The sequence below is a fragment of the Ochotona princeps genome, chromosome 2 (assembly GCF_030435755.1).
Source record: "Ochotona princeps isolate mOchPri1 chromosome 2, mOchPri1.hap1, whole genome shotgun sequence".
Taxonomy (NCBI): domain Eukaryota; kingdom Metazoa; phylum Chordata; class Mammalia; order Lagomorpha; family Ochotonidae; genus Ochotona; species Ochotona princeps.
In genome coordinates this window covers 109,204,886-109,230,537 of record NC_080833.1, presented here as the reverse complement: position 1 = coordinate 109,230,537, position 25,652 = coordinate 109,204,886, and the positions used below count along the sequence as shown (strand labels likewise).

At 56.2% G+C, this 25,652-nt stretch overlaps 3 protein-coding genes across 9 annotated transcripts; all 3 read left to right on the top strand.

Moving 5' to 3' along the window:
* The first annotated feature begins 4,151 nt into the window (after nt 1–4,151).
* CLK2 (CDC like kinase 2) lies at nt 4,152–13,156 on the top strand. 5 transcript variants are annotated; one of them, XM_004589003.3, is made up of 13 exons: nt 4,152–4,457; nt 5,931–6,100; nt 7,713–7,920; nt 8,461–8,545; nt 8,897–8,963; nt 9,124–9,240; nt 9,956–10,122; nt 11,033–11,127; nt 11,460–11,589; nt 11,695–11,777; nt 11,911–11,990; nt 12,132–12,222; nt 12,617–13,156. In XM_004589003.3, the coding sequence occupies exons 2-13, from the start codon at nt 5,931–5,933 to the stop codon at nt 12,800–12,802; spliced, it is 1,479 nt and encodes a 492-aa protein (XP_004589060.1). In that variant the 5' UTR covers nt 4,152–4,457; the 3' UTR covers nt 12,803–13,156. The 5 variants fall into 5 exon arrangements, with proteins under 5 accessions (XP_004589060.1, XP_004589059.1, XP_004589058.1 ...); XM_004589002.4 differs by having other exon boundaries at nt 7,710–7,920; XM_004589001.4 differs by having other exon boundaries at nt 7,710–7,920; nt 8,458–8,545.
* A 430-nt stretch (nt 13,157–13,586) lies between these two features.
* SCAMP3 (secretory carrier membrane protein 3) lies at nt 13,587–18,265 on the top strand. Its single transcript, XM_004589000.4, has 9 exons — nt 13,587–13,844; nt 14,167–14,244; nt 15,384–15,506; nt 15,600–15,720; nt 16,074–16,202; nt 16,609–16,768; nt 16,870–16,971; nt 17,452–17,569; nt 17,784–18,265. The coding sequence occupies exons 1-9, from the start codon at nt 13,779–13,781 to the stop codon at nt 17,928–17,930; spliced, it is 1,044 nt and encodes a 347-aa protein (XP_004589057.2). The 5' UTR covers nt 13,587–13,778; the 3' UTR covers nt 17,931–18,265.
* A 433-nt stretch (nt 18,266–18,698) lies between these two features.
* Nucleotides 18,699–25,016, top strand: ENTREP3 (endosomal transmembrane epsin interactor 3). Of its 3 annotated transcripts, none has more exons than XM_004588997.2 (12): nt 18,699–19,474; nt 19,680–19,736; nt 19,938–20,048; nt 20,171–20,293; nt 20,413–20,520; nt 20,951–21,123; nt 21,254–21,353; nt 21,685–21,754; nt 22,022–22,606; nt 23,759–23,827; nt 23,915–24,171; nt 24,267–25,016. In XM_004588997.2, the coding sequence occupies exons 1-12, from the start codon at nt 19,250–19,252 to the stop codon at nt 24,438–24,440; spliced, it is 2,052 nt and encodes a 683-aa protein (XP_004589054.2). In that variant the 5' UTR covers nt 18,699–19,249; the 3' UTR covers nt 24,441–25,016. The 3 variants fall into 3 exon arrangements, with proteins under 3 accessions (XP_004589054.2, XP_036350429.2, XP_058516921.1); XM_036494536.2 differs by having other exon boundaries at nt 20,948–21,123; XM_058660938.1 differs by having other exon boundaries at nt 19,280–19,474; nt 19,594–19,736; nt 20,948–21,123.
* Nucleotides 25,017–25,652: the final 636 nt, after the last annotated feature.

Genomic DNA, 25,652 nt, shown 5'->3' with positions numbered 1-25,652 from the left:
GCGCGGAGCGGAGGGGGTGTGTGCGCCAGACCGACGGGCGAGCCGCGGCGGGGCTGCGCGGCGCCCCCTGGCGGGGGCCGGCCGGACAGCAAAGGCGGAGCCGAGGCCGCAGGAGTCCTGGACAGAGGCGAGGTGGGCGGGGCCTGGGCGGAGGCGGGGCTCCCGTGTGGGCGTGGCCGAGGCACCGGAGTCCCGGGCCGAGGCGAGGTGGGCGGGGTCAGGACCGGCGGGGAGGCGTGGCCTGGAGCGGACGGCTTTTGTCCACTGAGCGCCCAGCAGGCGGGACCGGTCGTTAGTGGCGGGAAAGCCAACCCTGTTTGCTGCTGAGGGTGTGGGGCTAGAGGGGGCAATGGAAACAGCTGACTTTCGACATTCTTCTGTCCTGATTTCATCTTCTTAATACTCTCCTAGGCATGTTCCGTTCTTCTGTTCTCTTTCAGGCTGCTTTTAACAAGTCTATATTTCCTTTGTTGTTGTTGTTTTTAATCTGAATTTTATTGGAAAGGCAGATTTGCAGAGAGGAGAAACAAAGATATTCCATCCGTTCGTATGCTCCCCAAATGGTTTCAACGGCTAAAGCTGGGTAAATCTGAACCCAGAAGCAAGGAGTTTCTTTCTGGGTCTCCCACATGGGTGCAGAGTCCTAAGACATTGGTCCCTGGAGATCGGAAATTCTCTTCATCACCATTTCTTATTGCTACTGTCTTATTTCAAGCCCTTGATATTATTCACTTCAATTATTTAACATCTCCCAGTTCCCCCCTCCTTTTTTTTTCATACACTCAAGTTTTCCTTCTAAAACCAACTTGAGGGCCTGGCATGGTGGCCTAGTGGCTCAAGTCCTCACCTTGTACGCACCGGAATCCCATATGAGCACTGATTCTAATCCGGGCAGCCCAGCTTCCCATCCAGGAAAGCAGTCAAGGATGGCCCAAAGCCTTGGAATCCTTCGCCCACTTGGGAGAGCTGGAAAATCTCGAGGTTCCTGGCTTTGGATAGACTCAGCTCCAGCCATTGAGGTCACTTGGGGAGTGAACCATGGGATGGAAGATCTTCCTCTCTCTGTGTCTCTCCTCCTCTCTGTATATCTGACTTTCCAATAAAAATAAATAAATCTTTAAAAAAAAAAAGACCCACCAACTTGAAAGACCTTCAGATATCCCCATCTTCTGGAGGATTTCACGGAACCTCTTGAGCAGCCAATGTGAGCCGCTTTCAAGATCTCTGTCTGGTCCCTCTTGAAAGCCAGGGCTCCAATCATGCTGAGCTGTTTTGTTCCACCTTGTCTCCAGGCCTTGAAAAAATACTTTTTTTTCCTCCTCCATTTCACTTTGCAACAGCTGACTCAGATCTCATCTCCTCTAGAAAACCTGGAAAACATTTTCCTTTTATTTATTTACTTGAAAGGCAGAGTGACACCGAGAGAGGTATCTGTCTTCTGGCTCATTCCCCACTGGCACCAGTCAGGGTTAGGCCAGGTGGAGCCATGAAGCTGGGAAACACAACTCCCTCCTGGTCTCCCATGAGAATGGCAGGGGCCAAGTACCTGAACCGTTGTGTTTTCCCCAGCTCATTAGCAGGAAGGTGGCTCAGAAACGGAGCTACCAGGACCAAAATCAGCACTGCTACAGGGCATGACAGCATCATAAGCTGCATTTTTTTTAAAGATTTATTTATTTTTATCACAAAGTCAGATATACAGAGAGGAGGAAAGACAGAAGAAGATCTTCCATCTGCTGATTCACTCCCCAAGTGACTGCAATAGTCGGTGCTGTGCCAATCTGAACCCAGGAGCCAGGAACTGCTTCCAGGTCTTCCATGTGGGTGCAGGGTCGCTAGGCTTTGGGCTGTGCTCAACTGCTTTCCCAGGTCACAAGCAGGGAGTTGGATGGGAAGTAGAGCTGCCGCGATTAGAACTGGCGCCCATATGGGATCCCGGCGCATTCAAGGCGAGAACTTTAGCCACTAGGCCACGCCTTTGGCCCCATAAGCTGCATCTTAATACAACATATCACAGAACTCTTTTCCCTGAGGGGTGAAGGGTGTGTAGCTGAGTCCTAGCACAGCAGCCTAGTGATGATGTGTAACAGCTCTTACTCCAGATTGATCTACTGGTTTGTCTCTCCTGTTGGATCACGACACCCTAAAGAACAAGAACTTTAGGGCTGCATTGGGGCCTGCAGCAGACATCTGGTACCACAGCAAAGGAAGAAAAACAGAACAAATTGGACAAATACCCCAGCCAAATGATGACAGCAAATATCTGGGTGAATGGAGACTCTATGTCAGCCAATGGACATTGGGAGGGTTTCCTCATCCTTGGATTGCCAGGATTGACAGCATTACAAAATTATCTCAACCATCTGGGAAGAACCCTTGGAGTGTATGCCACATCAAGACCCTAGGTTGATATCCTGTGGCTGTTCCCCGTCCCTGGGTACTGGAGTAGTTGGGAGGTTGGGTGTGGCTTCTCCCCTTATCCCCGCCCCCAAGCAAGAAGAAAAAATAGAATATTGGAAACAATGATTTTAACCCACTTTTCCCTAACCCTCAATCTTTCCCACCCTGATCAACTATGTCAACATCATTTTAAATTAAAAACAAAACAAAACAAAACAAAACAAAAATACTTTGGGGCTAACACTGTACCATGGTACTTCATGCCTCTGTCTGCCATGCTAGCATCCCATATGGGTGCTGGTTCCTGTCCCACCTGCTCTGCTTCTAATTCAGCTCCTGATGTACAGTCTGGGAAAAGCAGATCAGCTGGCCTTGACCTCTGGGTTCCATGGGAGAGACCCAGAACAAACTTCAGGCTTGTGGCTTTGGACCAGCCCAGCACCAGCCATTGTTGCTGTTTGGGTCTGGGAAGTGAATCAGCAGATGGAAGATCTCTCTCTCTCTGTGTCTCCTGTTTAAAATAAAAATAACTATTAAAAAAAAAAAAAAGAATGAAAACTTTGTGTCTTGCAAACCCCTGGATGCATCATGGATGTTCAGCAAACCCTAGTTGAATGAATCAATGATCTAGCAAGTGTTCATGGAGAAGGAAGTGATATCTCTACCCCAATCCTAATTCCTTCATTATCTTTCCTTTTTTTACATCCGAGTATTTCTAAGTCCTTCCCAGTTAATGATCCACTTGACTCTCCCCAGTCTAGTTCCCTTAAATAGCTTATCTTCAGGTTACTTCATTTTCCTTTCTGACCACAAATCACTTCCTCTTAGAGCATCTTTAGCTCTGTCTGCCTGAAGGTCTTTTTCTTTTTTCCGTTTTTTTTTTTTTAGTTGTTTTGTATATTTTTAAAAGATTTATTTATTTTTATTAGGCATATTCCAGAAAGCAGAAACAGATGTTCCATCTGCTGTCTCACTCCCTAGTGACTGCATTGACGGGAGCTGAGCTGATCTGAAACCAGGAGCCTCTTTCAGGTCTCCCACGCGGGTACAGGATCCAAGGCTTTGGGCCGTCCTTGACTGCTTTCCCAGGCCACAAGCAGGGAGCTGGATGGGAAATGAAGCAGCCGGGAAACGAATCGGCGTCAATATGGGATGCTGGCACGTGAGGACGGAGGATTAGCCTGTTGAAACACATCGCCGGCTCCTCATCTCCGTTCTTCTTAAAAATCCCGTCAACTTCCACTTCTTCTATTTAAGGCACGGGAAATATAGTTCTCCGAAGGTTCCTCTTTTTTCTACACCCATTTCTCCATGGCTCAACCCTCTTTAATCCCCGCCCTAAGAGGCGCCTAACTTTTGTTCAGGACAAAAGCCTTTTTCTGCTAAAGCTTTGTAGATTCATTGTTTTAAATGCAGATGTATTTCAGGGCCTCGTAGACAGATCTCAGCAAGCCTCGTGGGACTCGGAGCGTCCGTGGAGAACCGACACCTTGTCAAGGAGATGCCTTTCTGCTAAATTCCAAACCTAAGTGAGCCACCAGCCACGTCCATAGACAGAGGAGTGACGGGAGGGCAGGCATCTCGCGCGCTTCAGCCTCCCCGCCCCGCCCCCATGGACTTCCGCCCCGCCCCGCCCCCATGAACTTCCGCCCCGAGTCCCTTCCCGGTCCTCGGTGAGCACGTGGTGGCGCGCGCCGCGCTGGGGGGCGGAACCTGAGGGGTAGATGGGAAGTGACGCTGTACGTACGTGCGTGCGTACGTGCTCGCTCACAGCGGTGGCGGCGGAGCGGAGAGAGGCCAGAGCCGGAGACCGAGCTGGGATCGGGCCCCGGGCGGGGGCGGTGCGAGCGGCGCCAGAGCGGATCCTGGGGGCGGGGACGGAGCCGGGGCGGGCGGGACTGGAGCGGAGCCTGGGAACGGGCGGGAGGTCCCAGGGGCTCGGGTCGGGGGGGTGGAGCCGCACTTCGTCGCCGCGGGGGTGCCGGGACTCCGGCCGCAGTGCCGCCGCCATCACGGACTTCCTGTGGGACAAGCGCACGGGCCTCGCTGCCAGAACGGTGAGCGCCCGGGCTGGGCGGGCCGCGGGGCCTCGCGGAAACATGGCGACGGCGGGCTAGCGCGGAGAGGACTGGATTGGGGAGCAAGGGCCGGCGGGGACGCAGATGGGGAGGGGGAGGGTGGAGACGAGCGGAGCGGCCCGGTTAGAGGAGATTGGAGGAAGGGGGTCGGGCCGCCCGAGGTGGTCTGCGGGAGCCCCCGGAGGAAAGTTGGAGGGAGAAGTAGACGAAGCGGCGCTAGGGGAAGGAGGCCGAGTGATTCCAGAATGTCGAAGTGGGCCTCGGGGAGTCCACACAGCTGCTCCGGGGACAGGCACCCCCCCATGGCCCTCGAGCGTGCAGGAGTTGTTGAACTACAGGAGAGAGGTGTGGGTGTTGTGAGGAAGGGCAGCTGCGATGCCTGTTGCCTGGCGGTGGGGGAAGACGGCCTGGGAGGCATCCGGGTGATGGCGCGGACGGGGTGAGATGGCGTTTATGTGGCCGTGCTGATCGAGGTAGAACCTTCTGCTAGCTTTTTGGTTTGCTGCCAGCCAGTAAGGGCCGAAATGCATCAAATATCACCGTCCTCAGTTGGGGGAAGTGGAGAGGAGCTATGGGATCCTTACATTTTGCACATCCTGTAGTCTGCCGTCCTCCCCTCCCCCCCCCCAAAAAAAACCACTTGTGTCCTGAGTGGCCTGTTCTCTCCTTCCTGGACCTTTCCCCCCTTTGAAGGAAATAAAGCATTCTTGAGCCATATCATTCCAGTTCCAGTCATATGGAAAGGTAGCCACTCTCCTCCAGATTCTGCTGATGTTAATTGGAAAAGTTATTTTGCACTTAATAAGCCCAAGAGGTGAAAGATCAGCTCTAGGTTGGCACCTTATGTATTCAGCCTGTCAGGATTTGGCCAGGCACGGGAGAGGTGATTAAGGCAGTTCAAGGGGTCAGGCCCCTGGAACCCGCTGCATGTGGAAACCCCAGCAACTGCACCTGTGCACTTGGGATGCTGAAGGTCCAGGTCTGCCTGGGGACAGAAAGGATCCTCTTAGTGACTGAAACACCACAACTGCAAACTAATGCTTTGTGCTGTTGGCTTGGGCAGGATTCTGCGTAACACAGGTCCACACCTGAGAGACCCTGGCCAGGGGTGAGTTAAAGCAGTCTCCCTCAGTCACAGGCCTAGTCCCTGGCCTAGACCCTGAGTGTCTTGGTGGAGCTGTGGTCCAGGACAAGGAGTGGCCTAATGAGTGTGTTGGGGGGAGGAGGATTATAGCGGGGATAGTCTGGGTGGTGCTGTTAGCATTTCCCACCAGGTTAGTAAGGGACTGTTTATTCCAAAAAGGAGGAGTGGTCAGCTCATAGGACCTGAGGAGGCTGGTGGGTGATGACCGTAGAGTGCAACTTAGCGTCTCTGGAGCAACTGGTGCTTGGGGAGAGCTTAGGCAAGTCAGCTCTCCCTACCATTTCCTCTCTGCCTTCCATCCCTTCCAGATGCCTCATCCCCGAAGGTACCATTCCTCAGAGCGGGGCAGCCGAGGCAGCTACCATGAACACTATCGGAGCCGGAAGCATAAGCGCCGAAGAAGTCGCTCCTGGTCAAGTAGCAGTGACCGGACCAGGCGGCGCCGGCGGGAGGACAGTTACCATGTTCGTTCCCGAAGGTGAGGCCTCAGGAAGAAACATAGATTGCACATGCTAAGGTGGCGCTAACATGGTATTGCAGTTGGAAGTATTCAGCAGGAGGGCTGAGAGTGTATCCAGCAGGTCTGCTTAGCGTGGGGGCAGGATGGCTAGTGCCTGGAAAGCTTAAGTACCATTGAAGCTTGTCTGAAGGGCAAGTAGATGGATCTGTGGGCGCTGGTTCATATCCCGGCTGCTCTGCTTCCCATCCAGCTCCCTGCTTGTGTCCTGGGAAAACAGTGGAGCTAACTTAAGGTCCCAAAGTCTTAGGACCCTGCACCCACATGGGAGATCTGGAAGAAGCTCCTGGCTCTGACTTCCTGTCGGCTCAGCACTGGCTGTTGTGACCATTTGGGGAGTGAACCAGTGGATGGAAGATCTTTGTCTCTGTCTCCTCTCTGTAAATCTAACTTTCCAATAAAAAAACAAATAGCTGGATTTTCAGTGAGAAGGGGGATGTGCAAATGACTAGTTGCCGGACATAGTTAATGAGCTACTAGATACTAGAGTCAAAGACTATATTAGAGTTATGTGTTGGTTATTATTGCTTAATTATTTGAGAGAGAAAGAAATCTGCCATTTGCCGATTCCCTCTGCAGAGACCAACAACAGCTAGACCTAGACCAGGAACTCTGTGTCTCCCATGTGGGTAGCCATCCACTGCTGCCTTCTAAGATGTCAGGAGCAGAGCCAAGTGATGACTCTGGTATGAAATGCAAGTGTGTCCCTAGTGTTGTCTCGATCTCCATGCTGTGTGGCCACTCTGATCTATCTAATTTTAATGATGTAGTGGCCTGTTGAATGGGAGAAATGATTTGGAACAAGGCTGGATTTTAGTCAGGAACTCTGAGGAAAGAAGTGGGGGGAGTCGGCATTGTGGCTCCAATGAGTTAAGCTGCCACCTGCAACTCTGGCTTTCCCATGTGGGTTCCGGTTTGCTCTACTTCCGATCCAGCTCCTTGCTAGTGTGCCTGGGAAAGCAGCAGAAGATGGGCCAAGCATTTGGGTCCCAGCTACCCGTATGGGAGACTTGGATGAGGCTCCTGACTTGGGCCTGGCCAGGTCCTAGCTCTTGTAGCCAGACAGAGAATGGGAGTCTAACATAGAGAAAGTAGTGGGTCTCTGCTCCCATTGTGTCACTGGTAGAGAGGAAAACCATTGCAAGGAGTGAATCTGCTGGTGCCTGTTAAAGAGGTCTTCGTTGGCTTAGGGTGCCAATATTCCAAATCAGAGCGTCAGTTTGAGTGCTAGTTGCTCTGCTTCTGATCCAGCTTCCTGCTGATGTACCTGGGGGAGCAGCCAAAGACAGCCCAACCACTTAGACCTCTGTCACCCATGGAGTTTGGTCTGGCCTGCCTCCACTGTGGCCCTTTGGGACATGAACTAGCAGTTGGACGAGATCTCTATATATGCTTGTAATCTAATATTCTGCATTTCAGATAGCTAAATAAAGTCTTTTTCCTTTTTTTTTTTTTTTTTTTTTTAAAGGAAGAGGTCTTGGTGACATGCCGCTGTGGGGACGGCCCTCTGCCTTGTAGCAGGGACCGTGTCTGGAACCAGTGCACCTAATGGGTGTTTGTCATCCCACAGCAGCTATGACGACCGTTCCTCTGACCGGAGGATGTATGACCGGCGCTACTGTGGCAGCTACAGGCGCAATGACTACAGCCGGGAGCGGGCTGAGGCGTGCTATGATGCAGGCTGCCGCCATTCCTACGAGTACCACCGGGATGACAGCAGCTACCGGAGAAAGCACAGGAGGAGGCGGCGGCGCAGCCGGACCTTCAGCCGCTCATCTTCGGTGAGTCTCAGCCCCACCCCCACCTTTCCTGCTCTGCAGGCTCTCAGGGACCCTGATAAGCGAGCAGTGTGCTTGGAGGCAAGGCATGGAGCCCCCATCAGATGCCCAGCACTGTCGCTGGCAGGCTGAGCTTGCTGCTGTGTCTGGGGCAGCTCCTCCAGTGTTTGAAGGCAGACCAGAAAGCATCTGTCTCCCCTAAGCCCTGGACCCCTCCCTGGGCAGACAGGCTTGGGTGGGGGCAAAGGGAGAAGTGTGCCTGTCCGAAAAAAAGGCATCTTATAGAGCATGGGGTCATGGGTGACATTGGCAACACCACTTCTCTGTTCTGCCCGGGGACTTGGGATTGTGCGTCGCTCTCTCTTCTCACACGGATCCGCCTTACTGCATCCTGACATGTTCCCTTCCACTGTCCCCCATCATCGTCTGTCCCCCATGGCTGGGCGCCTGTGACCGGTGACCCCTCCACCACCCACCCCGCCTCCCTCCGGCCCCCGCTCCGACATCTGGCTTGCTCCGATCCCCCCCGCCCCCCGCCAGCAGCACAGCAGCCGGAGAGCCAAGAGTGTAGAGGACGACGCTGAGGGCCACCTCATCTACCACGTCGGGGACTGGCTACAAGAGCGATGTACAAGCCAAATCGTAACAATCCTATAGCCTGTAACGGTCCCATAGCCATCTTAATGTCCTAAGGCCAACCCAAGTCACAGCCTCTCTTGCCTTTTCTCAGTGGTGTTGTCTATCTGGGTGGTTTGAGTTGCTGTTGAGACTTGACCTCTGGGTGCACTCCCAGCTCTCATGGCCCCTGGGTTAAAGGTGGTGGGGAATCAGGCAGGGAGTTTTCCCCCATGATTATCTGTATCTGTTCCCCTTCCTTCATCTCCTTGCCCCAGGTGGCCGTGCCTTTCTGTTTCCACGTCAGCTCATTGCCCGCCTTCTCTTCCCTCCCTCTCCCCGCCCCCACTGTCTTTCATTGCAGATGAAATCGTGAGTACCTTAGGAGAGGGGACCTTCGGCCGAGTTGTGCAGTGTGTTGACCATCGCAGGTAATTAATTGTGGCCCCCTGCTTCACAGCTGCTAGGCAGAGAGATGGTGGGGGCTCCGGGGCTGCCTCTGCTGACTACTTAAAGGCAGGATTCCTGACTGCAGGCTCCCAGCACTGGTCCGAGATATATTCTTGCAAACACTGTCCTTCCAACTTGCAGGGGTGGGGCTCGCGTTGCCCTGAAGATCATTAAGAACGTGGAGAAGTACAAGGAAGCAGCTCGACTTGAAATCAATGTGTTAGAGAAAATTAATGAGAAAGACCCTGACAACAAGAAGTAAGCAAGCCAAGGAGTTGGCGGACAGCTGCTGGGTTTCTTCATCACACAGGAAAGATCCACTAGACCTGGGCTAGGCAGGGAGGTCCTGGGCCTTGTTATCCATTCATCTCTGCTTCATCATCTTAGAGTAGAACATCAGGGTAGGCCTGGTGGCCCTGAGGTGCAGTGTAGCCAGCCCTGGATCAGCTCTGCAGTGATTCCCCTGGCAGTGGCCCTGGGACTAAACGTTCACGTTTTCACCCAAACATGCTTTGTGGGTTTTCTTCTGGAACTGTGCTGATCAGCTCACAGTCGTTTCCATAGCAATATTTTGTTACCATTTATTCTCAGGCCAAAAATAGAATGAGAGTAGTAAGTGAAGATGCAAGAGGGCAAGAGGTGTGAACGTGAGCTGGTCGTGGCGGTGGCGAGGGCATCTTAGGAGCTGGGGCTGGCCTTGGGGTTTAAGAGTGACAGGCTGATGACTCAGCGTCCACCCACTTCTGGGCATAAAGGTTTTGAAGGACTGGAGCTGTTTAGAGGCAGGGCAGACACCGTCTTTCCACCTGGGTGTGCCAGGAAGGCCACCGGAGAGCAGAGCTGAGTTGGTATTCCCAGCTGGCCTCTTTTCATCCCAGGATGGGAAATCAGCAGCTACAGAGCCCCTCCCTTTGGAAGGTTGTGGGCAGATGGGAGCTCATCCGACGCCCTCCTCCCCCGTCTCTCTTCCCAGCCTCTGTGTCCAGATGTTTGACTGGTTTGACTACCATGGCCACATGTGTATCTCCTTTGAGCTTCTGGGCCTTAGCACCTTCGATTTCCTCAAAGACAACAACTACCTGCCCTACCCCATCCACCAAGTGCGCCACATGGCCTTCCAGCTGTGCCAGGCCGTCAAGTGTGAGTGGGGGGGCTGAGGTGGAAGTGGGGCAGCCCCTCCCCCCTGCAGGGCCCTTACTGTCTCTCATCTTGGCATCTCCTCTGCTGCCTTGCCTCCCTGTTCTCACCATTACACACAGCCTGGTGGGAGCTGCACGAAAGTCTTTGAAATCAAAGCGCTTCCTTCCCTCTCTCCCTTTCGTGGGACCATGGTGGACAGTAAACACAAGGCAGCAGCAAACCACTGCTCAGGCTGATGGTCGGTCTACGCTGAGCCGTCTTAGTTGAAATGCTCTCCCTTCACGGCAGAGCAGATGGGCACACGGAGTAGTTGAGCTGAGGGAACAGGTAGAGAATCCAGGCAAGTACGTAGTCTAACTTCTGTCTCTAATTTGCAAGATGGAGACAGAGTGAGAGCTCCCATCCACCAGCTGGCACTTGGCTGCTGGGGACAACAGGGCTGGGCTAGGCCAACACAGGGAACCCCAACTCAGTGTGGGTCTCACCTGTGGGAGACAGGGACCCACCTACGTGAGCCATCACCTGCCACCTCCCAGGGTGTGCATTAGCAGAAAGCTGTGATGGGAGCTGAGCCTGGATTCCAGCCAAGCTCTCATGTTTATAGTGTCTCTTGAGTTCTCATGATACAGTTTCACAGACTAAGTTGGCAATATGTGAGATAAACATTGTCACAGTCAGTGCACAGCTGTAACTGTAACAGAGTATCTCTCATCATCAGGGGAAACAGACGGGTATCAGACCAGGGCTGTGTAGACCAGGCATTTCACTTAGATGTAGTGTACAGGTTGGTGCTGGTGAGTCTGTGCCTGCCTCCTTTCCTGCTTGGCTCTAGGTGGCCTTGCTGGGCTTGGCTGGCACCAGTTGGCTCTGGCTGCCTGGGCCAAGCCTGAGCTGGCCTTCTCCCCTACAGTCCTTCATGATAACAAGCTGACACATACGGACCTCAAGCCTGAAAATATCCTCTTTGTGAATTCAGACTACGAGCTCACCTACAACCTAGAGAAGGTAAGTAAGGTAGACTGTGCATTCCTTGACTACCTGGAGGTGATGGAGACCTCTCCTCCCCAGACCCCTCTCCTGCCTGTTATTTTCAGGAGAACTGTACCCCTGGCACCTGGGTGTAGTCTTCATACAGCTGCGAACTAGCCCCCTGACACAGGATGATTCCTTCCTCATCCTCCCTGACTCCCCAAACATAGTTCATGGGACCTGGGGGACCAAGGGAGTAAGCCCGAGGTGCGGGGCGCTGCCTGTAGGGCTCAGGAATGCATTGCAGGCCAGCGGCAGGATCTGGGTCTGGGGCCCAAGGGCTCATTGTGCTCCTGCTTGGCTCCCAGAAGCGGGACGAGCGCAGTGTCAAGAGCACAGCTGTGCGGGTAGTGGACTTCGGCAGCGCCACCTTTGACCACGAGCACCACAGCACTATTGTCTCCACGCGCCATTACCGGGCCCCAGAGGTCATCCTTGGTAAGGACAGGCAAAGCTGCCCAAGTGCCTGAGGTACCAGGCTGGCAAGGGAAGGGTTCTCCCAGGCCCTATGACACCTCTGTCCTCCCATGTGTTTGCCCCCAGAGTTGGGCTGGTCACAGCCCTGTGACGTGTGGAGCATCGGCTGCATCATCTTCGAGTACTATGTGGGCTTCACCCTCTTCCAGGTGAGTTGTGGGCTCCCTGGCTTGGCCAACCAGATCCTGCCACCTGCTTGCTTGTTGGCTGAGGGCCTACAGATTGTGTATCTGGCCATGCGCCCCATCCACTCTGCCTCCCATGCACAATTCTGTCTTGCAGACCCATGACAACCGAGAACATCTAGCCATGATGGAGAGGATCCTGGGACCTGTTCCTTCCCGAATGATCCGAAAGACAAGGTGATGGGCCACAAGTGGGCAGGGCTGTGCCTTTTGCCCTTCCCTCCACAGCACTGATTTGCAGTGGCCGGTCACTTTCTGGCAGGGAAGTGTCCTGCACCAGGGGGAACCTGCTGACGCTTCCCTCCATCTGCCCTCTAGGAAGCAGAAGTATTTCTACCGGGGTCGCCTGGATTGGGATGAGAACACCTCAGCCGGGCGCTACGTGCGGGAGAACTGCAAACCGCTGCGGGTGAGCAGGGCTCCCAGAGGTCACCTCCTGCGTGAGAAGTTTGGGAGAGGAGGGGAGAACAGAGAGAAGACATCTTTCTGTGGTCTTGTGGCTGGATGGAGGTTAGCCAGCCTGACCTAGAGATGGCTAGAGGTCAGAGCAATGTAATAGATTGTTTAGGTGACACAAATGGAAGTAGACTACCTTGCAAGAGCTAAAAAAGAGGCATGAAGTTGATGGTGATTGCCTGGCAGGACGCTCAGAGAACGTAAAGGAATGATTGTGCTCATGGGGTGGTAGGCTGAGTGGCATGACAAGTATCGGCTGTAGTGCTGTCTTGGCAAGGGAGTCCTTTGATGTGCTCTGCCACTGCATTAGGAGGTGGGGCCTCACCTCTCCTGCCCTCCTCCCCCAGCGGTACCTGACCTCCGAGGCCGAGGAACACCACCAGCTCTTCGATCTGATTGAAAGCATGCTAGAATATGAACCAGCAAAGCGGTTGACCTTGGGGGAAGCCCTGCAGCACCCTTTCTTCGCACGCCTTCGGGCTGAGCCACCCAACACGAAGTTGTGGGACTCCAGTCGGGATATCAGTCGGTGACAATCAGGCCCTGGGCCCCCCTGCGACTCTGCCAGCAGAGGGTGTCCAGTCCCGGACACTGGTGCTTTTTTATACAAGAGAAGTGAGCCGGAGTTCACTCCTTCCTCCTGGCTCCCTTTACACCTGTGAATATGTGACATAGTGTAAATATGACAGAACTTGTACCTATCACTGCAGCCCTGCCATGTACATAATGCTATTCCATCCACACGCTTCTACCCTCACCTGCCCCCCAGGGGGAGCTGGCTGGGGACAAAGTGAGGCAGCCAGGTGGCGTTGGCGTCTACCCCATGTTTTATAAGGAATTTTGTACAGTCTTTGTGAAATAAAATGACATGCTTCATCCGACCCCCATCCCTGGAGTGTGAGGTTTGGGTGTGTGGGGAGGGAGGGATGAGACCATTGGCTGCCTGGGCGACCGCAGCCAGGCCGCTATTTGTCCATATGGCCATGCTGATTTAGGAAGGGTAGTGATGGGTGGAGCAACAGCTCCTACAAGCTAGACTGGAGCAGGGTTACAAGATGGCATGTTTCAGATCTGGGATAATGAAAAGAGGCCACCATAATCCTAGGCTACACCCCTAGTACAATGAAGAAGCTTTGGCTGGGGAGAGGCCTCCTATAAAGTCAGCATATTTCCCGTCGTACCTCCAAGACGACTTCCCGCGCGAGGCCTGCTGGGAAGTGTAGTTCGTTGGTCGGGGGAAGTCACGTGCGGGAGGGCGGTACGTGGCCAAGGGGACTGGGCTAGCGGTGTCACGTGGCGCACTTCCGGGATCTACCTTTGGCTTGGACGCAGGCGCAACCCACTGCTGCTGCAGGGAGCCTTGTGACCCTTCCGGTGGTTTCCACCAATTGGTGCGGCGAGAAGCGGGCAGGCCCGAGAGGAGCGCAGGGAGCTCCGAGGGCCGCCGCCGCCGCCACTGCCGCGGCAGGGGCGTGGAGGCCGTGGGGCGGCCAGGCCGTAATTGCAAACATGGCTCAGAGCAGAGACATCGGAAACCCGTTCGCCGAGTCGGGCGAGCTTGACAACCCCTTTCAGGTGATTTGGCGCCGGCCTCTGTTGGGCAGTCGGGTTGATACTTTTCAATCCTGGAGGGTCGGGCGCACTTGGATTTCCACTCGTGACGTTTGATACGGGAAGGGCCACCACGTGGGGATGGTGGTGAGCCTAGGCCAGCGAGCGTGGGTGGGGGGCGGACCCCGCCCCTGGAAAGGAGCTATGGCTAGTGATGGATTTCAGGCGGATGGAACATCAGCATGGCCTACACTATTTGCAGCCACAGGCAATTTAGGAACGGTCCTTTAAGCATTTCCCGAGGGGTGCCCTGTGCCCGCTGAGCCCCAGGTCTCTGCCCTTCCAGGACCCAGCCGTGATCCAGCACCGACCCAGCCCGCAGTATGCCACCCTTGACGTCTACAACCCTTTCGAGACCCGGGAGGTGAGCTACCTGCAAGCACGGGGAGGAGGGACGGGGTGGGCGTGCCAGGAAGCCCAGCCCGCGGCGGCTGGGGACGTGGGGCTTTCCTGCGAGAAGGGAGGAAGTTCTGGGATCCCAGCTCCCTGGAAGAAGCCAGGCTGACGCGGCCGGATGCTGAGCCTGCCTATGAACACAAGCGCTGAGGAGTCCCCGAGGACCCAAACCACGGCTCTGTCTGGAAAGGCTTTTTTGGAAAAAAAAAAACTAAATAAATAAAGATCAAGGCTGGAGTGAGAGTGAAAACAAGCCATGGTTAAGTGTAGGCTTGGAGAGCACACAGTGAGGAAACCCAGTCCTGTTTGTTCGACTGGCATAGAGAATGGCTTGTTGTAAGAAATTAAGAGGGGAAGGGAATGGGCATGGTGGCAGACCCCCTAAGCCACTGTGAGTGAGGACCACTCACATCCCTTATCCTAGTGCGATTCCAGCCCTGGCTCCCCTGCGTGGGATCCAGCCTCCTGCCAATGCAGCCTGTGGGGCAGAGGTGATGGCTCAAGTATTGGGGCTCTGTCACCCATGTGGGATGGAGTTCTGGGTTCCTGGTGCAGGGTTGAGGGGTATTTGACAGCCAGATGAAGGCCTGCTCTCTGCCACTCTGCTTTTCATGTTGTATGAAAAAGGAAGCTTAAGAATAGAAATGTTCAGGGTCCACTGCAATGGCCCTATTGACTAAATCCTCTGCCTGCAAGCACTGGGCTCCCATATGGACGGCAGTCCGTGTCCTGGCTGCTCCACTTCCCATCCAACTCTCTGCTTGTGGTCTGGGAAAGCAGTAGAGAATGACCCAAAGTCTTGAGACCCTGTACTCTTGTGAGGTACTCGGAGAAAGCGCCCGGCTCCTGGCTTTGCATGGGCTCAACTCTGAAGAACTGACTGCTGAGCACTTTGAGTCCTTGCTCAGGGATGTGGGGAACAAGACCTGCTGGTCATCATTGTGGAGTTCTCTAACACTGGACCTGTGTCTAGCCCAGGAACGAGCTTGCTGGCTGCTGAGGGGGGATTTGGCAGGCCTCGGCAGGGGATGGGGGTATGGCTAAAGGTTTTAAGTGGATTCTAGATTATTAGGGCCCAGGTGAACTCCCAGGTCTTCTCTCCAACAGCCGCCACAAGCCTACGAGTCTCCTGTCCCTGCCCCAGTGCCTCCACCCTCAGCTCCCTCCCTGCAGCCCTCACGAAAACTCAGCCCCTCAGAACCCAAGAACTATGGCTCCTACAGCACGCAGGTTAGGCGGATGTGCAGCTGCAAGCTGGTGGGAGGGAACCTATTCCAGGGAACCCCGCGGCGCCTCACAGTTCCTTGTACTCCTCCTGGGCAGGCTTCAGCCGCAGCCGCCACGGCAGAGCTGCTGAAGAAGCAAGAGGAGCTCAACCGGAAGGCAGAAGAGTTGGACCGGCGGGAGCGGGAACTACAGCAGGCAGCCCTGGGAGGCGCTGCGAGTGCGTGGGTCTTTGGGAGGTGCTGGGTGGCCAGTTTGGGAACCACAGTTAAAAAAAAAAGAAAGTGGCAAAGCCTTGATTGCCGAGTTTGGATTTTAGAGAAACTGCTTTGTAACCATAGGTACTTCTACACGATGCTTGGTCTGAGCACCTGGGTTTGTTTACCAGTGCAATGAGAACCTTTGCCCTCAGCATGGGGCTTAGGTGCCATGGAGCATCAACAGCTGCTAACTGTGCAGAGCCCACCCTATCCATGGCCCACCTGAGAGCCTGAGGGTGGAGGGCGGGGCGTGACACCTGCCATAGGCTCTGCCTCATGCCCTGGTCCTTCCCGTTCTCTTTGTGCCTTGCAGCTCGCCAGAACAATTGGCCCCCTCTGCCTTCTTTTTGCCCAGTTCAGCCCTGCTTTTTCCAGGACATTGCCCTGGAGATCCCCCAGGAGTTTCAGAAGACGGTGTCCACCATGTACTACCTCTGGATGTGTGAGTGGCCAGCCTCCTCCACTGGGGACAATGTAGGGGGCTTACCAAGCTGCTCTTAGCCCTCTACCCCTATTCCCCAAGCACATACCCATCTACCTCTCCCCAGGGCACCTTGCAGGGTACCTCTCTGTAGAGCCATTTTGGGCTTATTCACCAGCCTGCCAGCCAGCAGTGGCTTTCAGCCCTGCCCCCTGCCCGCCTGTGCCAACTCACTGTGAAGTCTATGAGTGTCTTGGGTAGGGAGAGTTGGGGGGTATCCCATGACACATGACCCAGGTTTACTTGCTGGGGAGACAATGTCGTCACCTTTCTTGACCACACTGGGGGAGGGCTGCAGGACAGAGCTGTCACTGCATGGCATGTCCTTGTGTCCCCCCCACTGACACACACACCCCTACCCCCGCAGGCAGCACACTGGCTCTGCTCCTGAACTTCCTGGCCTGCTTGGCCAGCTTCTGCGTGGAGACCAGCAACGGCTCAGGCTTCGGGCTCTCCATCCTCTGGGTCCTCCTCTTCACACCCTGCTCCTTTGTCTGCTGGTACCGCCCCATGTACAAGGCTTTCCGGTGAGTATTAGGGCTGGCTGGGCTGAGGAAGTAGAGGAGGAGTGACCTCCTGCCACCTGACCCTCCAAGCCCTGACACCTTCTCCTGATTTTTTTCCACAGGAGTGACAGCTCATTTAATTTCTTCGTCTTCTTCTTCATTTTCTTCGCCCAGGATGTGCTGTTTGTCCTCCAGGCCATTGGCATCCCCGGTTGGGGGTTCAGGTGTGTGTCTGCTACATGCACACTCATACATGTGCTCTCCTCCTCACCCCCAATCTGGACCAGACCACCGCCAGGCCCTGAGTACCCCAGCAGAAGCTGTTTAAAAAAGAGAGGGGACTGTTAACCTTTGGGAATGTGCCCCATGGAAGAGGGACTTTGTGGCGGAGGCTTGGCTGATGGCGGTGGGAAGCAGGAGAGAGAGGCCCCCAGGGAGCCCGGTCTGTTTGGCATGGGCCTGTGTGGAGGGGCCGGAAGAGCTGGGCGCTAATGGCTCAACAAAACTTCACAGAGACCCACGATAGAATGGATCCTTGCAGGCCATGGAGTGCTGCCAGGCTGAGGGAAGCTGCATTGGAGCTTGGAAGCAGGGGTGTTGGTGACAGACATTGCCAGTGGAGAAGGTGGGGGTTGACATAGAGGGAGGGAAACAGAGACCCACACCCCTCCTTGCCCATGCCTCTCCTTGGTCTGTCCCCACAGTGGCTGGATCTCTGCCCTGGTGGTGCTGAAGACCAACACAGCCGTGGCCGTTCTCATGCTGCTCGTGGCCCTGCTGTTCACTGGCATCGCTGTGCTGGGGATTGTCATGCTCAAGCGGGTGAGGGGCTGCTGCGCGGGTGGGGCCAAAGGAAGACACCTGGGGAGAAACTGGATGGGCCTTCCACTAATGGTCCTCTGGGGGTGTGTGTTAGGAGGGGAAAAGGCAAAGCTACAGTAAGCCTGCTGGCTGATTGGAAGTGAGAGGGAGTTGGGTTGGGGTGGAGCAGCTGTGACTGGAACATTCTGCAATGCATCTGCCCTCCTTCCTGCAGATCCACTCCTTGTACCGTCGTACTGGTGCCAGCTTCCAGAAGGCCCAGCAAGAATTTGCTGCTGGCGTCTTCTCCAACCCCGCTGTGCGCACTGCAGCTGCCAACGCAGCCGCCGGGGCCGCTGGGAATGCCTTTCGGGGGCCATGACCCCCCAGCCCCGTCAGGATGCCCTGGTCCCCCCAGGCTACTTGAGGGAGTTGATGCAGCCCTCCCTCCCCTAATCCCTGAGGTTTCTGGGACTTGGAAAGACACGTCACTACTTGATGGCTCCTCCCTAGTGCCCCTGACCCCATGGCTGTGACCTCTGAACCTGACTCAGGGGTGTGGGAGCCCACTGTGACCTGATCACTGCTCACCCCACCCCTCAGGACACACTGCTGCCACCTCGCACACTACCACCCCCAGCCCAGCTTCCATGCCCTGTGCCAAGGCTGTCGCTTCAGTTATTTAAATTAAAACCAAAAATCCCTGACTGGAACACATCCCGTGTGTCCTGAATTTTTATGGGGAATGAGGAGAGGAGAGGCTGGAGGAGCCACCGTGGAATCCGGAGGATGGAGCTGGCCCTGGTGACGCGCAGGGCAGGGCGGGGCGGGGCGGGGTGGGACATAAGAGGTAAGTCTGTTTCCAGCCTGGGCGAAGAAACGCCGGACAGGCGGACAGGCTCCCCACCCCTCTCCACTAATGCCTGTGAACCAGAGAGGTTCAGTGGGTGCCGAGAGGATCTGAGAATCACGGCTAGGCCCCTAGGCGGGGCGGAGAGGACAGGGGGTGCTGGAGAAAGAGTGTCCCTCTCTCGCCCCCAGAGAGGGGCTGCGCCCCACCTCCAGGTCTGGAGCCCAGGACTACAACTTCCAGAATGCACTGCGCAGGCCACCACGCCCCTCCCCTCCCCATCCCGTCCATCCCCATCCCTCGCCTCCAGTCAAGGACCAGCTGCAGCCCTATCCGGGAGCGGAGCGTGGTGGGAGGGCAGCGGGGCAGGCGACCCCAGCGATGGCGACGGCATCGCGGCCTCTCCCCACCAGGCGACCCCGGACGCTACTGGATCCTCCCCCTTTCCTCTAGACTTTTCTGCATCCTTCTCGCCCTTACTCTCCCCACCCTTCCCTGGGCTCCCCAGACCGCCTGCCTGCAGCTCACTCTGGGACCGGCCCTTCTCGGCTTCCCTCTTCCCTAGGGAGATGCGATGAGCCGGTGCCCCCGCGTCCTCCTCGCCGCCCCGGGCACGCTGCCTGTCCAGTGCCCGTGGTGGGGAGGGAGGACCTTGCGGTCCCTCCGTGACGCCCCTCCCTTAGGCCCCCCCTCAGCTGGCGTCCCTGGGCCATGGCCCAGGGGACCCAGCCAGGGGGTGGGCTCTAGAACAAGGGGCGTGGAGAGGAGAAAGGACGCGGCCTTGGGCGCCTCTGAGATGCTCCCAAGCGCCTGGTGGAGCCGAGCGAGGCGCAGGCATCCGGGCGGCAGGCATGATGCCCTCGCCTAGTGACTCCAGCCGCTCACTGACAAGCCGGCCCAGCACTCGGGGCCTAACCCACCTTGGCCTCCAGCGGCCCTGGCTGCAGGCCCTGCTTACGCTGGGGCTGGCCCAGGTGCTCCTGGGCATCCTGGTGGTCACCTTCAGCATGGTGGCCTCCTCCGTCACCATCACCGAGAGCATCAAGAGGTCCTGCCCATCTTGGGCTGGGTTCTCGGTGAGTTGGGTGCACTGTGACTGGGGAGGGCGGCTCCCCGGGCCCCACCCCTCCACATGGGGCTGCAAGTCCACATCCCTCGCTTCTCCCCACCCCCTTGGTCCTCTCGCACCTTGCAGGGACTGTGGGGTACATCCTGTGGCAAGGGGCTCACTCGGGTGCTTCTGCCGCCAGGCTGAGCCGCCTGTGCCCACTCTGTCCCCAGCTGGCGTTCTCCGGGGTGGTTGGCATCGTGTCCTGGAAGCGGCCATTCACTCTAGTGGTAGGTGCCAGGGTCCCAGTGCCCTCTGGGAAGCAGGTGCCGGGCACCTGGAGGGATGCCTGTTTATGCCATCAGGAAATTGGCTGTCCAGCTGATGCCGGGAAGGCCTTAAGCATCTGTGAAGTTGCAGGGGGAGTGGGGAGGCCCTGGTGCAGGGGCTGGGAGCACCCTAGCCCTGAGTTGGCATTCCATCTCCCCCAGATCTCCTTCTTCTCCTTGCTTTCGGTGCTCTGTGTCATGCTCAGCATGGCGGGCTCTGTTCTCTCCTGTAAGAACGCCCAGCTGGCCCGAGACTTCCAACAGTGCACTGAGGTGAGGTTCTAGGAAGGAGAGCTGGGAAGAACTGAGGGGAGGGGTAGTGTGGGAAGCGGGACATGCCAGGCTCCTGGGCTTGTCTTGACTCAGGCTGCCTCCCCTGCCCCACTCATGCTCAGGACGATGGGAAGGTCTGTGTGTGCTGTCCCTCTGACCCCCTGGTCCGGCCCTGTCCTGATTCAGGGCAGGAACTGAGAGTGGCCCCAAACTCCACCTGTGAAGAAGCCCGAGGGGCTCTCAAGGTGAGTGTGCACCTGCCGTACCTTCCCTTCTTCCCTCCCCCCAGCCTCCCGGTGCTCCCCGTTGCCTTACCCTCCTGGGGATCCTTAGAAACCCAGAATGTGGGCTTTTTACCCCCCAGAACCTGCTGTTCAGCGTCTGTGGGCTCACTATCTGTGCTGCCATCATCTGCACCCTCTCTGCGATTGTCTGCTGCGTCCAGATCTTCTCCTTGGACCTTGTACACACGGTGAGAGAGAGGTCTGGGTTGGGCAGGGGTGTGGACAGAAGTGGGCACTGGCCATAGGCCTGGCTCCTGAGCACCCAGGTGGGATGGGGGTTCTGTTGATCACTGGGATGTATCCCAGGGAGGGTGAGGAGGGAAGAGTAAGAGCAAGCTTAGCGCCTGATGTCAGTCTGAGAGCTGAAGCCATCAGAGGGGACTTTATAGAGTTTTGGGAAGGTAGGGTGCAATCAAAGGGATCCCAGACAGAGGAGGGGACAATCAGCATCTCCGAGTGAAGGGGTATGGGACTAGAGCTGGAGGGCCAGGGCAGGGGCCTGGCTTCAAGAGCCAGTTCTGAGTGAAGGATGGGACTGGACCTGGGGCCACAAACATGATGGAGATGACGGGGGAGCTCAAGCGAGCCAGGCTGGCTGACCTGCCTGCTTCCCAGCAGCTGGCCCCGGAACGCTCCGCCTCTGGCCCCCTGGGGTCCTTGGCTTGCACAGCCTCACCCCCAGCCCCTCTCCTACACACCATGCTGGACTTGGAGGAGTTTGTACCGCCTGTGCCCCCACCCCCCTACTACCCCCCAGAGTACACCTGCAGCTCAGAAACTGATGCACAGAGGTGAGCTGGGAAGGTCCTACTAGGGGAGCCTAGGAGAGGGGCAGGGGTGGGGGCTGGATCAGTAGGGGGATCTTTGTGGAGAGGGAGTTATTTTCCCAGGTCCTTATTGACCCTTCCTTCCTCCCACCAGCATCACCTACAACGGCTCCATGGACAGTCCCATGCCCTTGTACCCTACAGACTGTCCCCCATCCTACGAGGCCGTCATGGGGCTCCGAGGAGACAGCCAGGTGAGGGCACTCTTGGTGCAAGCTGGGCTACTGTGGGTGGAGCCACAGTGGCTGCAGACAGGTCACAGAGGCTCTTGCTCACCATCTCTGTAGTACTGGACCTTCCAGCTCTCTTGGCCTTTACCCGGAGCCAGCTGAGGCAAGGTGGGCTGGGAACTGCTCTGTTTTAACATGGCACCGACAAGGCCCACCTGAGCCCAGTTCCATGTGTGCAGACAGAGCCCATCTGCATTCTGGTTCTCCAGTGTTCTGCCCAAGCATGTGGTGCTGGCCATGGCCAGTGTGTGTGCTTGCATGAGGGGCCAGACCCTTGACCTTGTGTCTTCTGCAGGCCACCCTGTTTGATCCTCAGCTGCATGATGGGTCCTGCCTCTGCGAGCGAGTGGCCTCCATTGTAGATGGTGAGCAGAGCCTGGGCAAGATGGACCAGGGCAGAGCTGCTGGGGACTGTGTGGCTGCCTGGGGACAGGATGTGTGGTGGGGTCAGAAACAAGGCCGAGCCGTTGGTTTAAAGATAAGCTTTGGGAGTTGGGGGGTGGAGCTTCCTGGAAACCTGGACCTGAGATGAAGCAGGAGGCAGAGCAAGCAGAGTGGCAGGGAATGGGTGCGGTAGGCACCAGGAGCTGCCTGGGCTGGGCTGGCTAGCGAGCGCCCCCTGCCGCCCACAGTGTCCATGGACAGCGGCTCTCTGGTGCTGTCTGCTATCGGTGACCTCCCCGGGGGCTCCAGCCCATCCGAGGACTCGTGCCTGCTGGAGCTGCAAGGCTCAGTGCGCTCCGTTGACTACGTGCTCTTCCGCTCCATCCAGCGCAGCCGCGCCGGCTACTGCCTCAGCCTGGACTGCGGCCTGCGGGGCCCCTTTGAGGACAGTCCCCTGCCCCGGCGGCCCCCGAGGGCCGCCCGCTCCTATTCCTGCTCTGCTCCCGAGGGCCCGCCTCCTCTGGGCGCACCCACAGCTGCCCGCAGCTGCCACCGTCTGGAGGGCTGGCCTCCCTGGGTGGGCCCCTGCTTCCCGGAGTTGAGGCGGCGGGCACCCAGGGGAGGCGGCCGTCCTGCAGTAGCCTCAACAGCCGTGACAGCATCAATAGCGGCAGCGGCGGTGCCCCCCACGCGAGCTCCCACCCGGCGCTTCAGCGACAGCTCAGGTTCCCTCACCCCACCGGGGCACCGGCCACCTCATCCGGCTCCCCCATCACCGCTGCTGCTACCGCGGTCCCACAGCGACCCGGGCATCACCACCTCCAGCGACACTGGTGAGCCCCACCTCCCACCCAAATCCTCCCAGACTCAGGAATGGGCAGGCAGTGCGAGCTCATTGGAGAGTCCCAAGAGGACTAGTTAAAGTCCACTTAAGGGAGGAAAGGAGGCGTCCACTCCTACAGCACGTACTTGGCTGCTCACTGCAAACCAGCTTCCAGCCTGGGCCAGTTTACCCACCCCCTCCAGGCCTCTGCGTCTCACCTGTAAGGCAGGTACAATAAGTAGAGCTCTATCGTAATCCTATAAATTGTCAAGATACAGGCCATGCAGGTGCCAGGGTATCTGGCACGGACATATGACACGTGTGCCAGCTGGCGGGAGGGATATGCCCCCACCACAGACTGTACTGTCATGGTGGGCTGAGGTGATGACCCCTCCATTCAGGCTGGGGAGTGTGGGGGAACTGTGAAAGCTCTCCTGGGCTCAGGTTCTGGCAGGATGGTAGGGGTGGGGTTTACTCTCCCACATCAGAGGGTTTGGGTTCAATTCCTCGCTCTGGCTCCTGAATGTAGCTTCCTGCCGTGTGTGCAGTGGTGATGGCGCCAGTAAATTGGGTCCCTGCTACCCACGTGGGAGACCTGGATTGAGTTCTGGTTCTCAGGTTTGGCCCAGCCCAGACCTGGCTATTGCAGGTATCTGGAGTCAAATAAACCAATGAGAATAAGCTCACTCTTTCTCTTCCTCTCAAAAAATTGTTTTATTTGTTAGATGTGCTTTTATTTATTTTATTTTTTTATTTATTTTAAAGGTAAGGCTACAGAGAGAGTGGGAGGGACAGGGAGGGAGATCTCATATCTGCTAGTTCAAATGACTGTAATGGCCAGGGCTGGGAGAGGAGGAAGCCAGGAGCCAAGAACTCCATCCATGTCTCGTATGTGGGAGGCAGGGACCTAGGCACTTGGACCATCTTCCACTGCTTTCCTGGGTGTATGAACAGGGAGCTGAATTGGAATTAAAGCAGCTGGAACTTGAACTATGTGGTATGCCAGCACTGCAGGTGGTGACTTAACTCACTGTGCCACATTGCAGCCCTTCAAATAATTACTTTCAATTAAGAAAGGGAAAAGAAAAAAAGCGAGATGGGCCAATGTGCCCATAGAGTGCTGCTGTTCTCCCCCCCCCCCCCCGCCCCGTCATCTTCCCAGCTGACTTCAGGGACCTCTATACCAAAGTGCTCGAGGAAGAAGCTGCTTCTGTTTCCTCTGCAGATACAGGTCAGGAGGGGGTTGGCTACCGGGCAGGAGGAATGGGGGCATTGCCTGGTCTGCTCTGTACCCTCCATTCTTTCTCTTTCCCTCCAGGGCTCTGCTCCGAAGCCTGCCTCTTCCGCCTCGCCCGCTGCCCTTCTCCCAAGTTGCTACGTGCCCGCTCAGCTGAGAAACGACGCCCTGTACCCACCTTCCAGAAAGTTCCACTGCCCTCAGGTCCTGCACCTGCCCACTCCCTGGGGGATTTGAAGGGCAGCTGGCCAGGCCGCGCCTTGGTCACTCGTTTCCTCCAGATGTCCAGAAAGGCCCCAGACTCCACTGGGACTGGAGCCCATGGACCTACTAAGCAGGTAAGCCTTCCAGTAGCCTTGAAAGATCCCTGGGAAATCTGGAAGCTTCAGGTGGGACCTGACACTTGCTGCCCTCTGCTGTGGCTCCCCTGCAGGTGCCCAGGAGCTCCTGGGGCCGCCCAGGCCGCGAGAGCCTGCACCTGCGCAGCTGTGGTGATCTCAGCTATGGCTCCTCCCTGCGGCGCCTCCTGTCTGGCCGCAGGCTGGAGCGTGGTGCCCGTCCCCACAGCCTGAGTCTCAATGGTGGCAGTCGGGAGTCTGGGCTCTGACCCGAGCTTCCTGTCACTCTAAACAGGCCCAGGTGATTGATTGCTGGGGGCCACCAGGCACCAGCAGCCTCCATGCCCTCTTGCACTGGCTAGCACAAAAATCTGCTGTATACCACGCCACCACCACCACCAAAAGGTCCCTTTTCCTGCACCCTTTGGGAGCTCCTGCTGCTTGCCTCTGCCCCTCTGGACTGGGGGTTTGGGACCAGGGTGGGCTGTGTGCAGATTGGGGCTGTGGGATGTGGGGGTGGGAAAGAAGGCAGGTGCCCTTGTTTACAGCACTGCAGGAGGGAAATGCAAACTCCGGTCCTTGCAGTCTGGGTGTGGCCCTTTGAGATGAACAGGCGCACTCTAGCCTCTGTGGTGAAGGGTAGGGTGGGTATGCCCATAGGACAGGGTGGTGAGGCAGGCCTAGGGAGGCTGACATCTGGGCGGCCTCTCTGCCCCCTCTAGCTGCATGAACTCAGGCAAGTTATTTAACCTCAATTGCCTAATCCGTAAAACATGGTGAAGATGAATGTTTGTAAAGCTCTTACCTCCTAAATAAGCCTTCAATAAATTTCAACTTTCCCCTTCTTTCTTGGCTCATTCTGTGTCCACAGTGAAATCCACTCAAGTGCTTCTCACTGTTTAAAATGACTCTTTCAAGCCACTCTTTTCCAGCAACCACAGGGCATCTCTCCTCTTTTCACACGCCAGTGGTTTTTCTCTTCCCTCTGCTCTTGCACATCCGTTCTCTCCTCACTGGCTGCCATGGGTCATTTCTCCCATACCTCTCCCAGCTACTGACCTTGACAAAGCTTTCTGTGATCAAAGTGGTTATGGCTGGGGAATGACTTCTCTGCCTGTGTCTCACTTGACCCCTCCCAGATGGAAATTAACCCAGATGGTAAGCATATTCTTTTTTTTTTTTTTAAAGATTTATTCAATTTTTATTACAAAGTCAGATATACTGAGAGGAGGAGAGACAGAGAGGAAGTGGAGCTGCCGGGATTAGAACCAGCGGCCATATGGGATCAAGGCGAGGACCTAAGCCACTAGGCTACACTGCCGAGCCCGATGGTAAGCATATTCTAGAAAATTACTTTTAAAAAGATGTATTTATTTAAAAGGCAAAGTGAGAGACAGATCTTCCATCCACTGGTTCACTCCCCCAAATGGCCCCCTAACAGTCAGATCTGGGCTGGCACAATGCCAGAAGCCAGAAACCAA

Bases quoted from the DNA above. Each gene is read 5' to 3' on its own strand.
- CLK2 (XM_004589001.4), top strand. From the start codon at position 5,931: ATGCCTCATCCCCGAAGGTACCATTCCTCAGAGCGGGGCAGCCGAGGC. The intron at 7,921-8,457 runs GTGAGTCTCAGC...GCCCCCCGCCAG, and splicing joins CCTTCAGCCGCTCATCTTCG to CAGCACAGCAGCCGGAGAGC. The intron at 10,123-11,032 runs GTGAGTGGGGGG...TCTCCCCTACAG, and splicing joins GCTGTGCCAGGCCGTCAAGT to TCCTTCATGATAACAAGCTG.
- SCAMP3 (XM_004589000.4), top strand. From the start codon at position 13,779: ATGGCTCAGAGCAGAGACATCGGAAACCCGTTCGCCGAGTCGGGCGAG. The intron at 15,507-15,599 runs GTTAGGCGGATG...CCTCCTGGGCAG, and splicing joins ATGGCTCCTACAGCACGCAG to GCTTCAGCCGCAGCCGCCAC. The intron at 16,203-16,608 runs GTGAGTGGCCAG...CTACCCCCGCAG, and splicing joins CATGTACTACCTCTGGATGT to GCAGCACACTGGCTCTGCTC.
- ENTREP3 (XM_036494536.2), top strand. From the start codon at position 19,250: ATGATGCCCTCGCCTAGTGACTCCAGCCGCTCACTGACAAGCCGGCCC. The intron at 20,294-20,412 runs GTGAGTGTGCAC...TTTACCCCCCAG, and splicing joins AAGCCCGAGGGGCTCTCAAG to AACCTGCTGTTCAGCGTCTG. The intron at 21,354-21,684 runs GTGAGGGCACTC...TGTCTTCTGCAG, and splicing joins GGCTCCGAGGAGACAGCCAG to GCCACCCTGTTTGATCCTCA.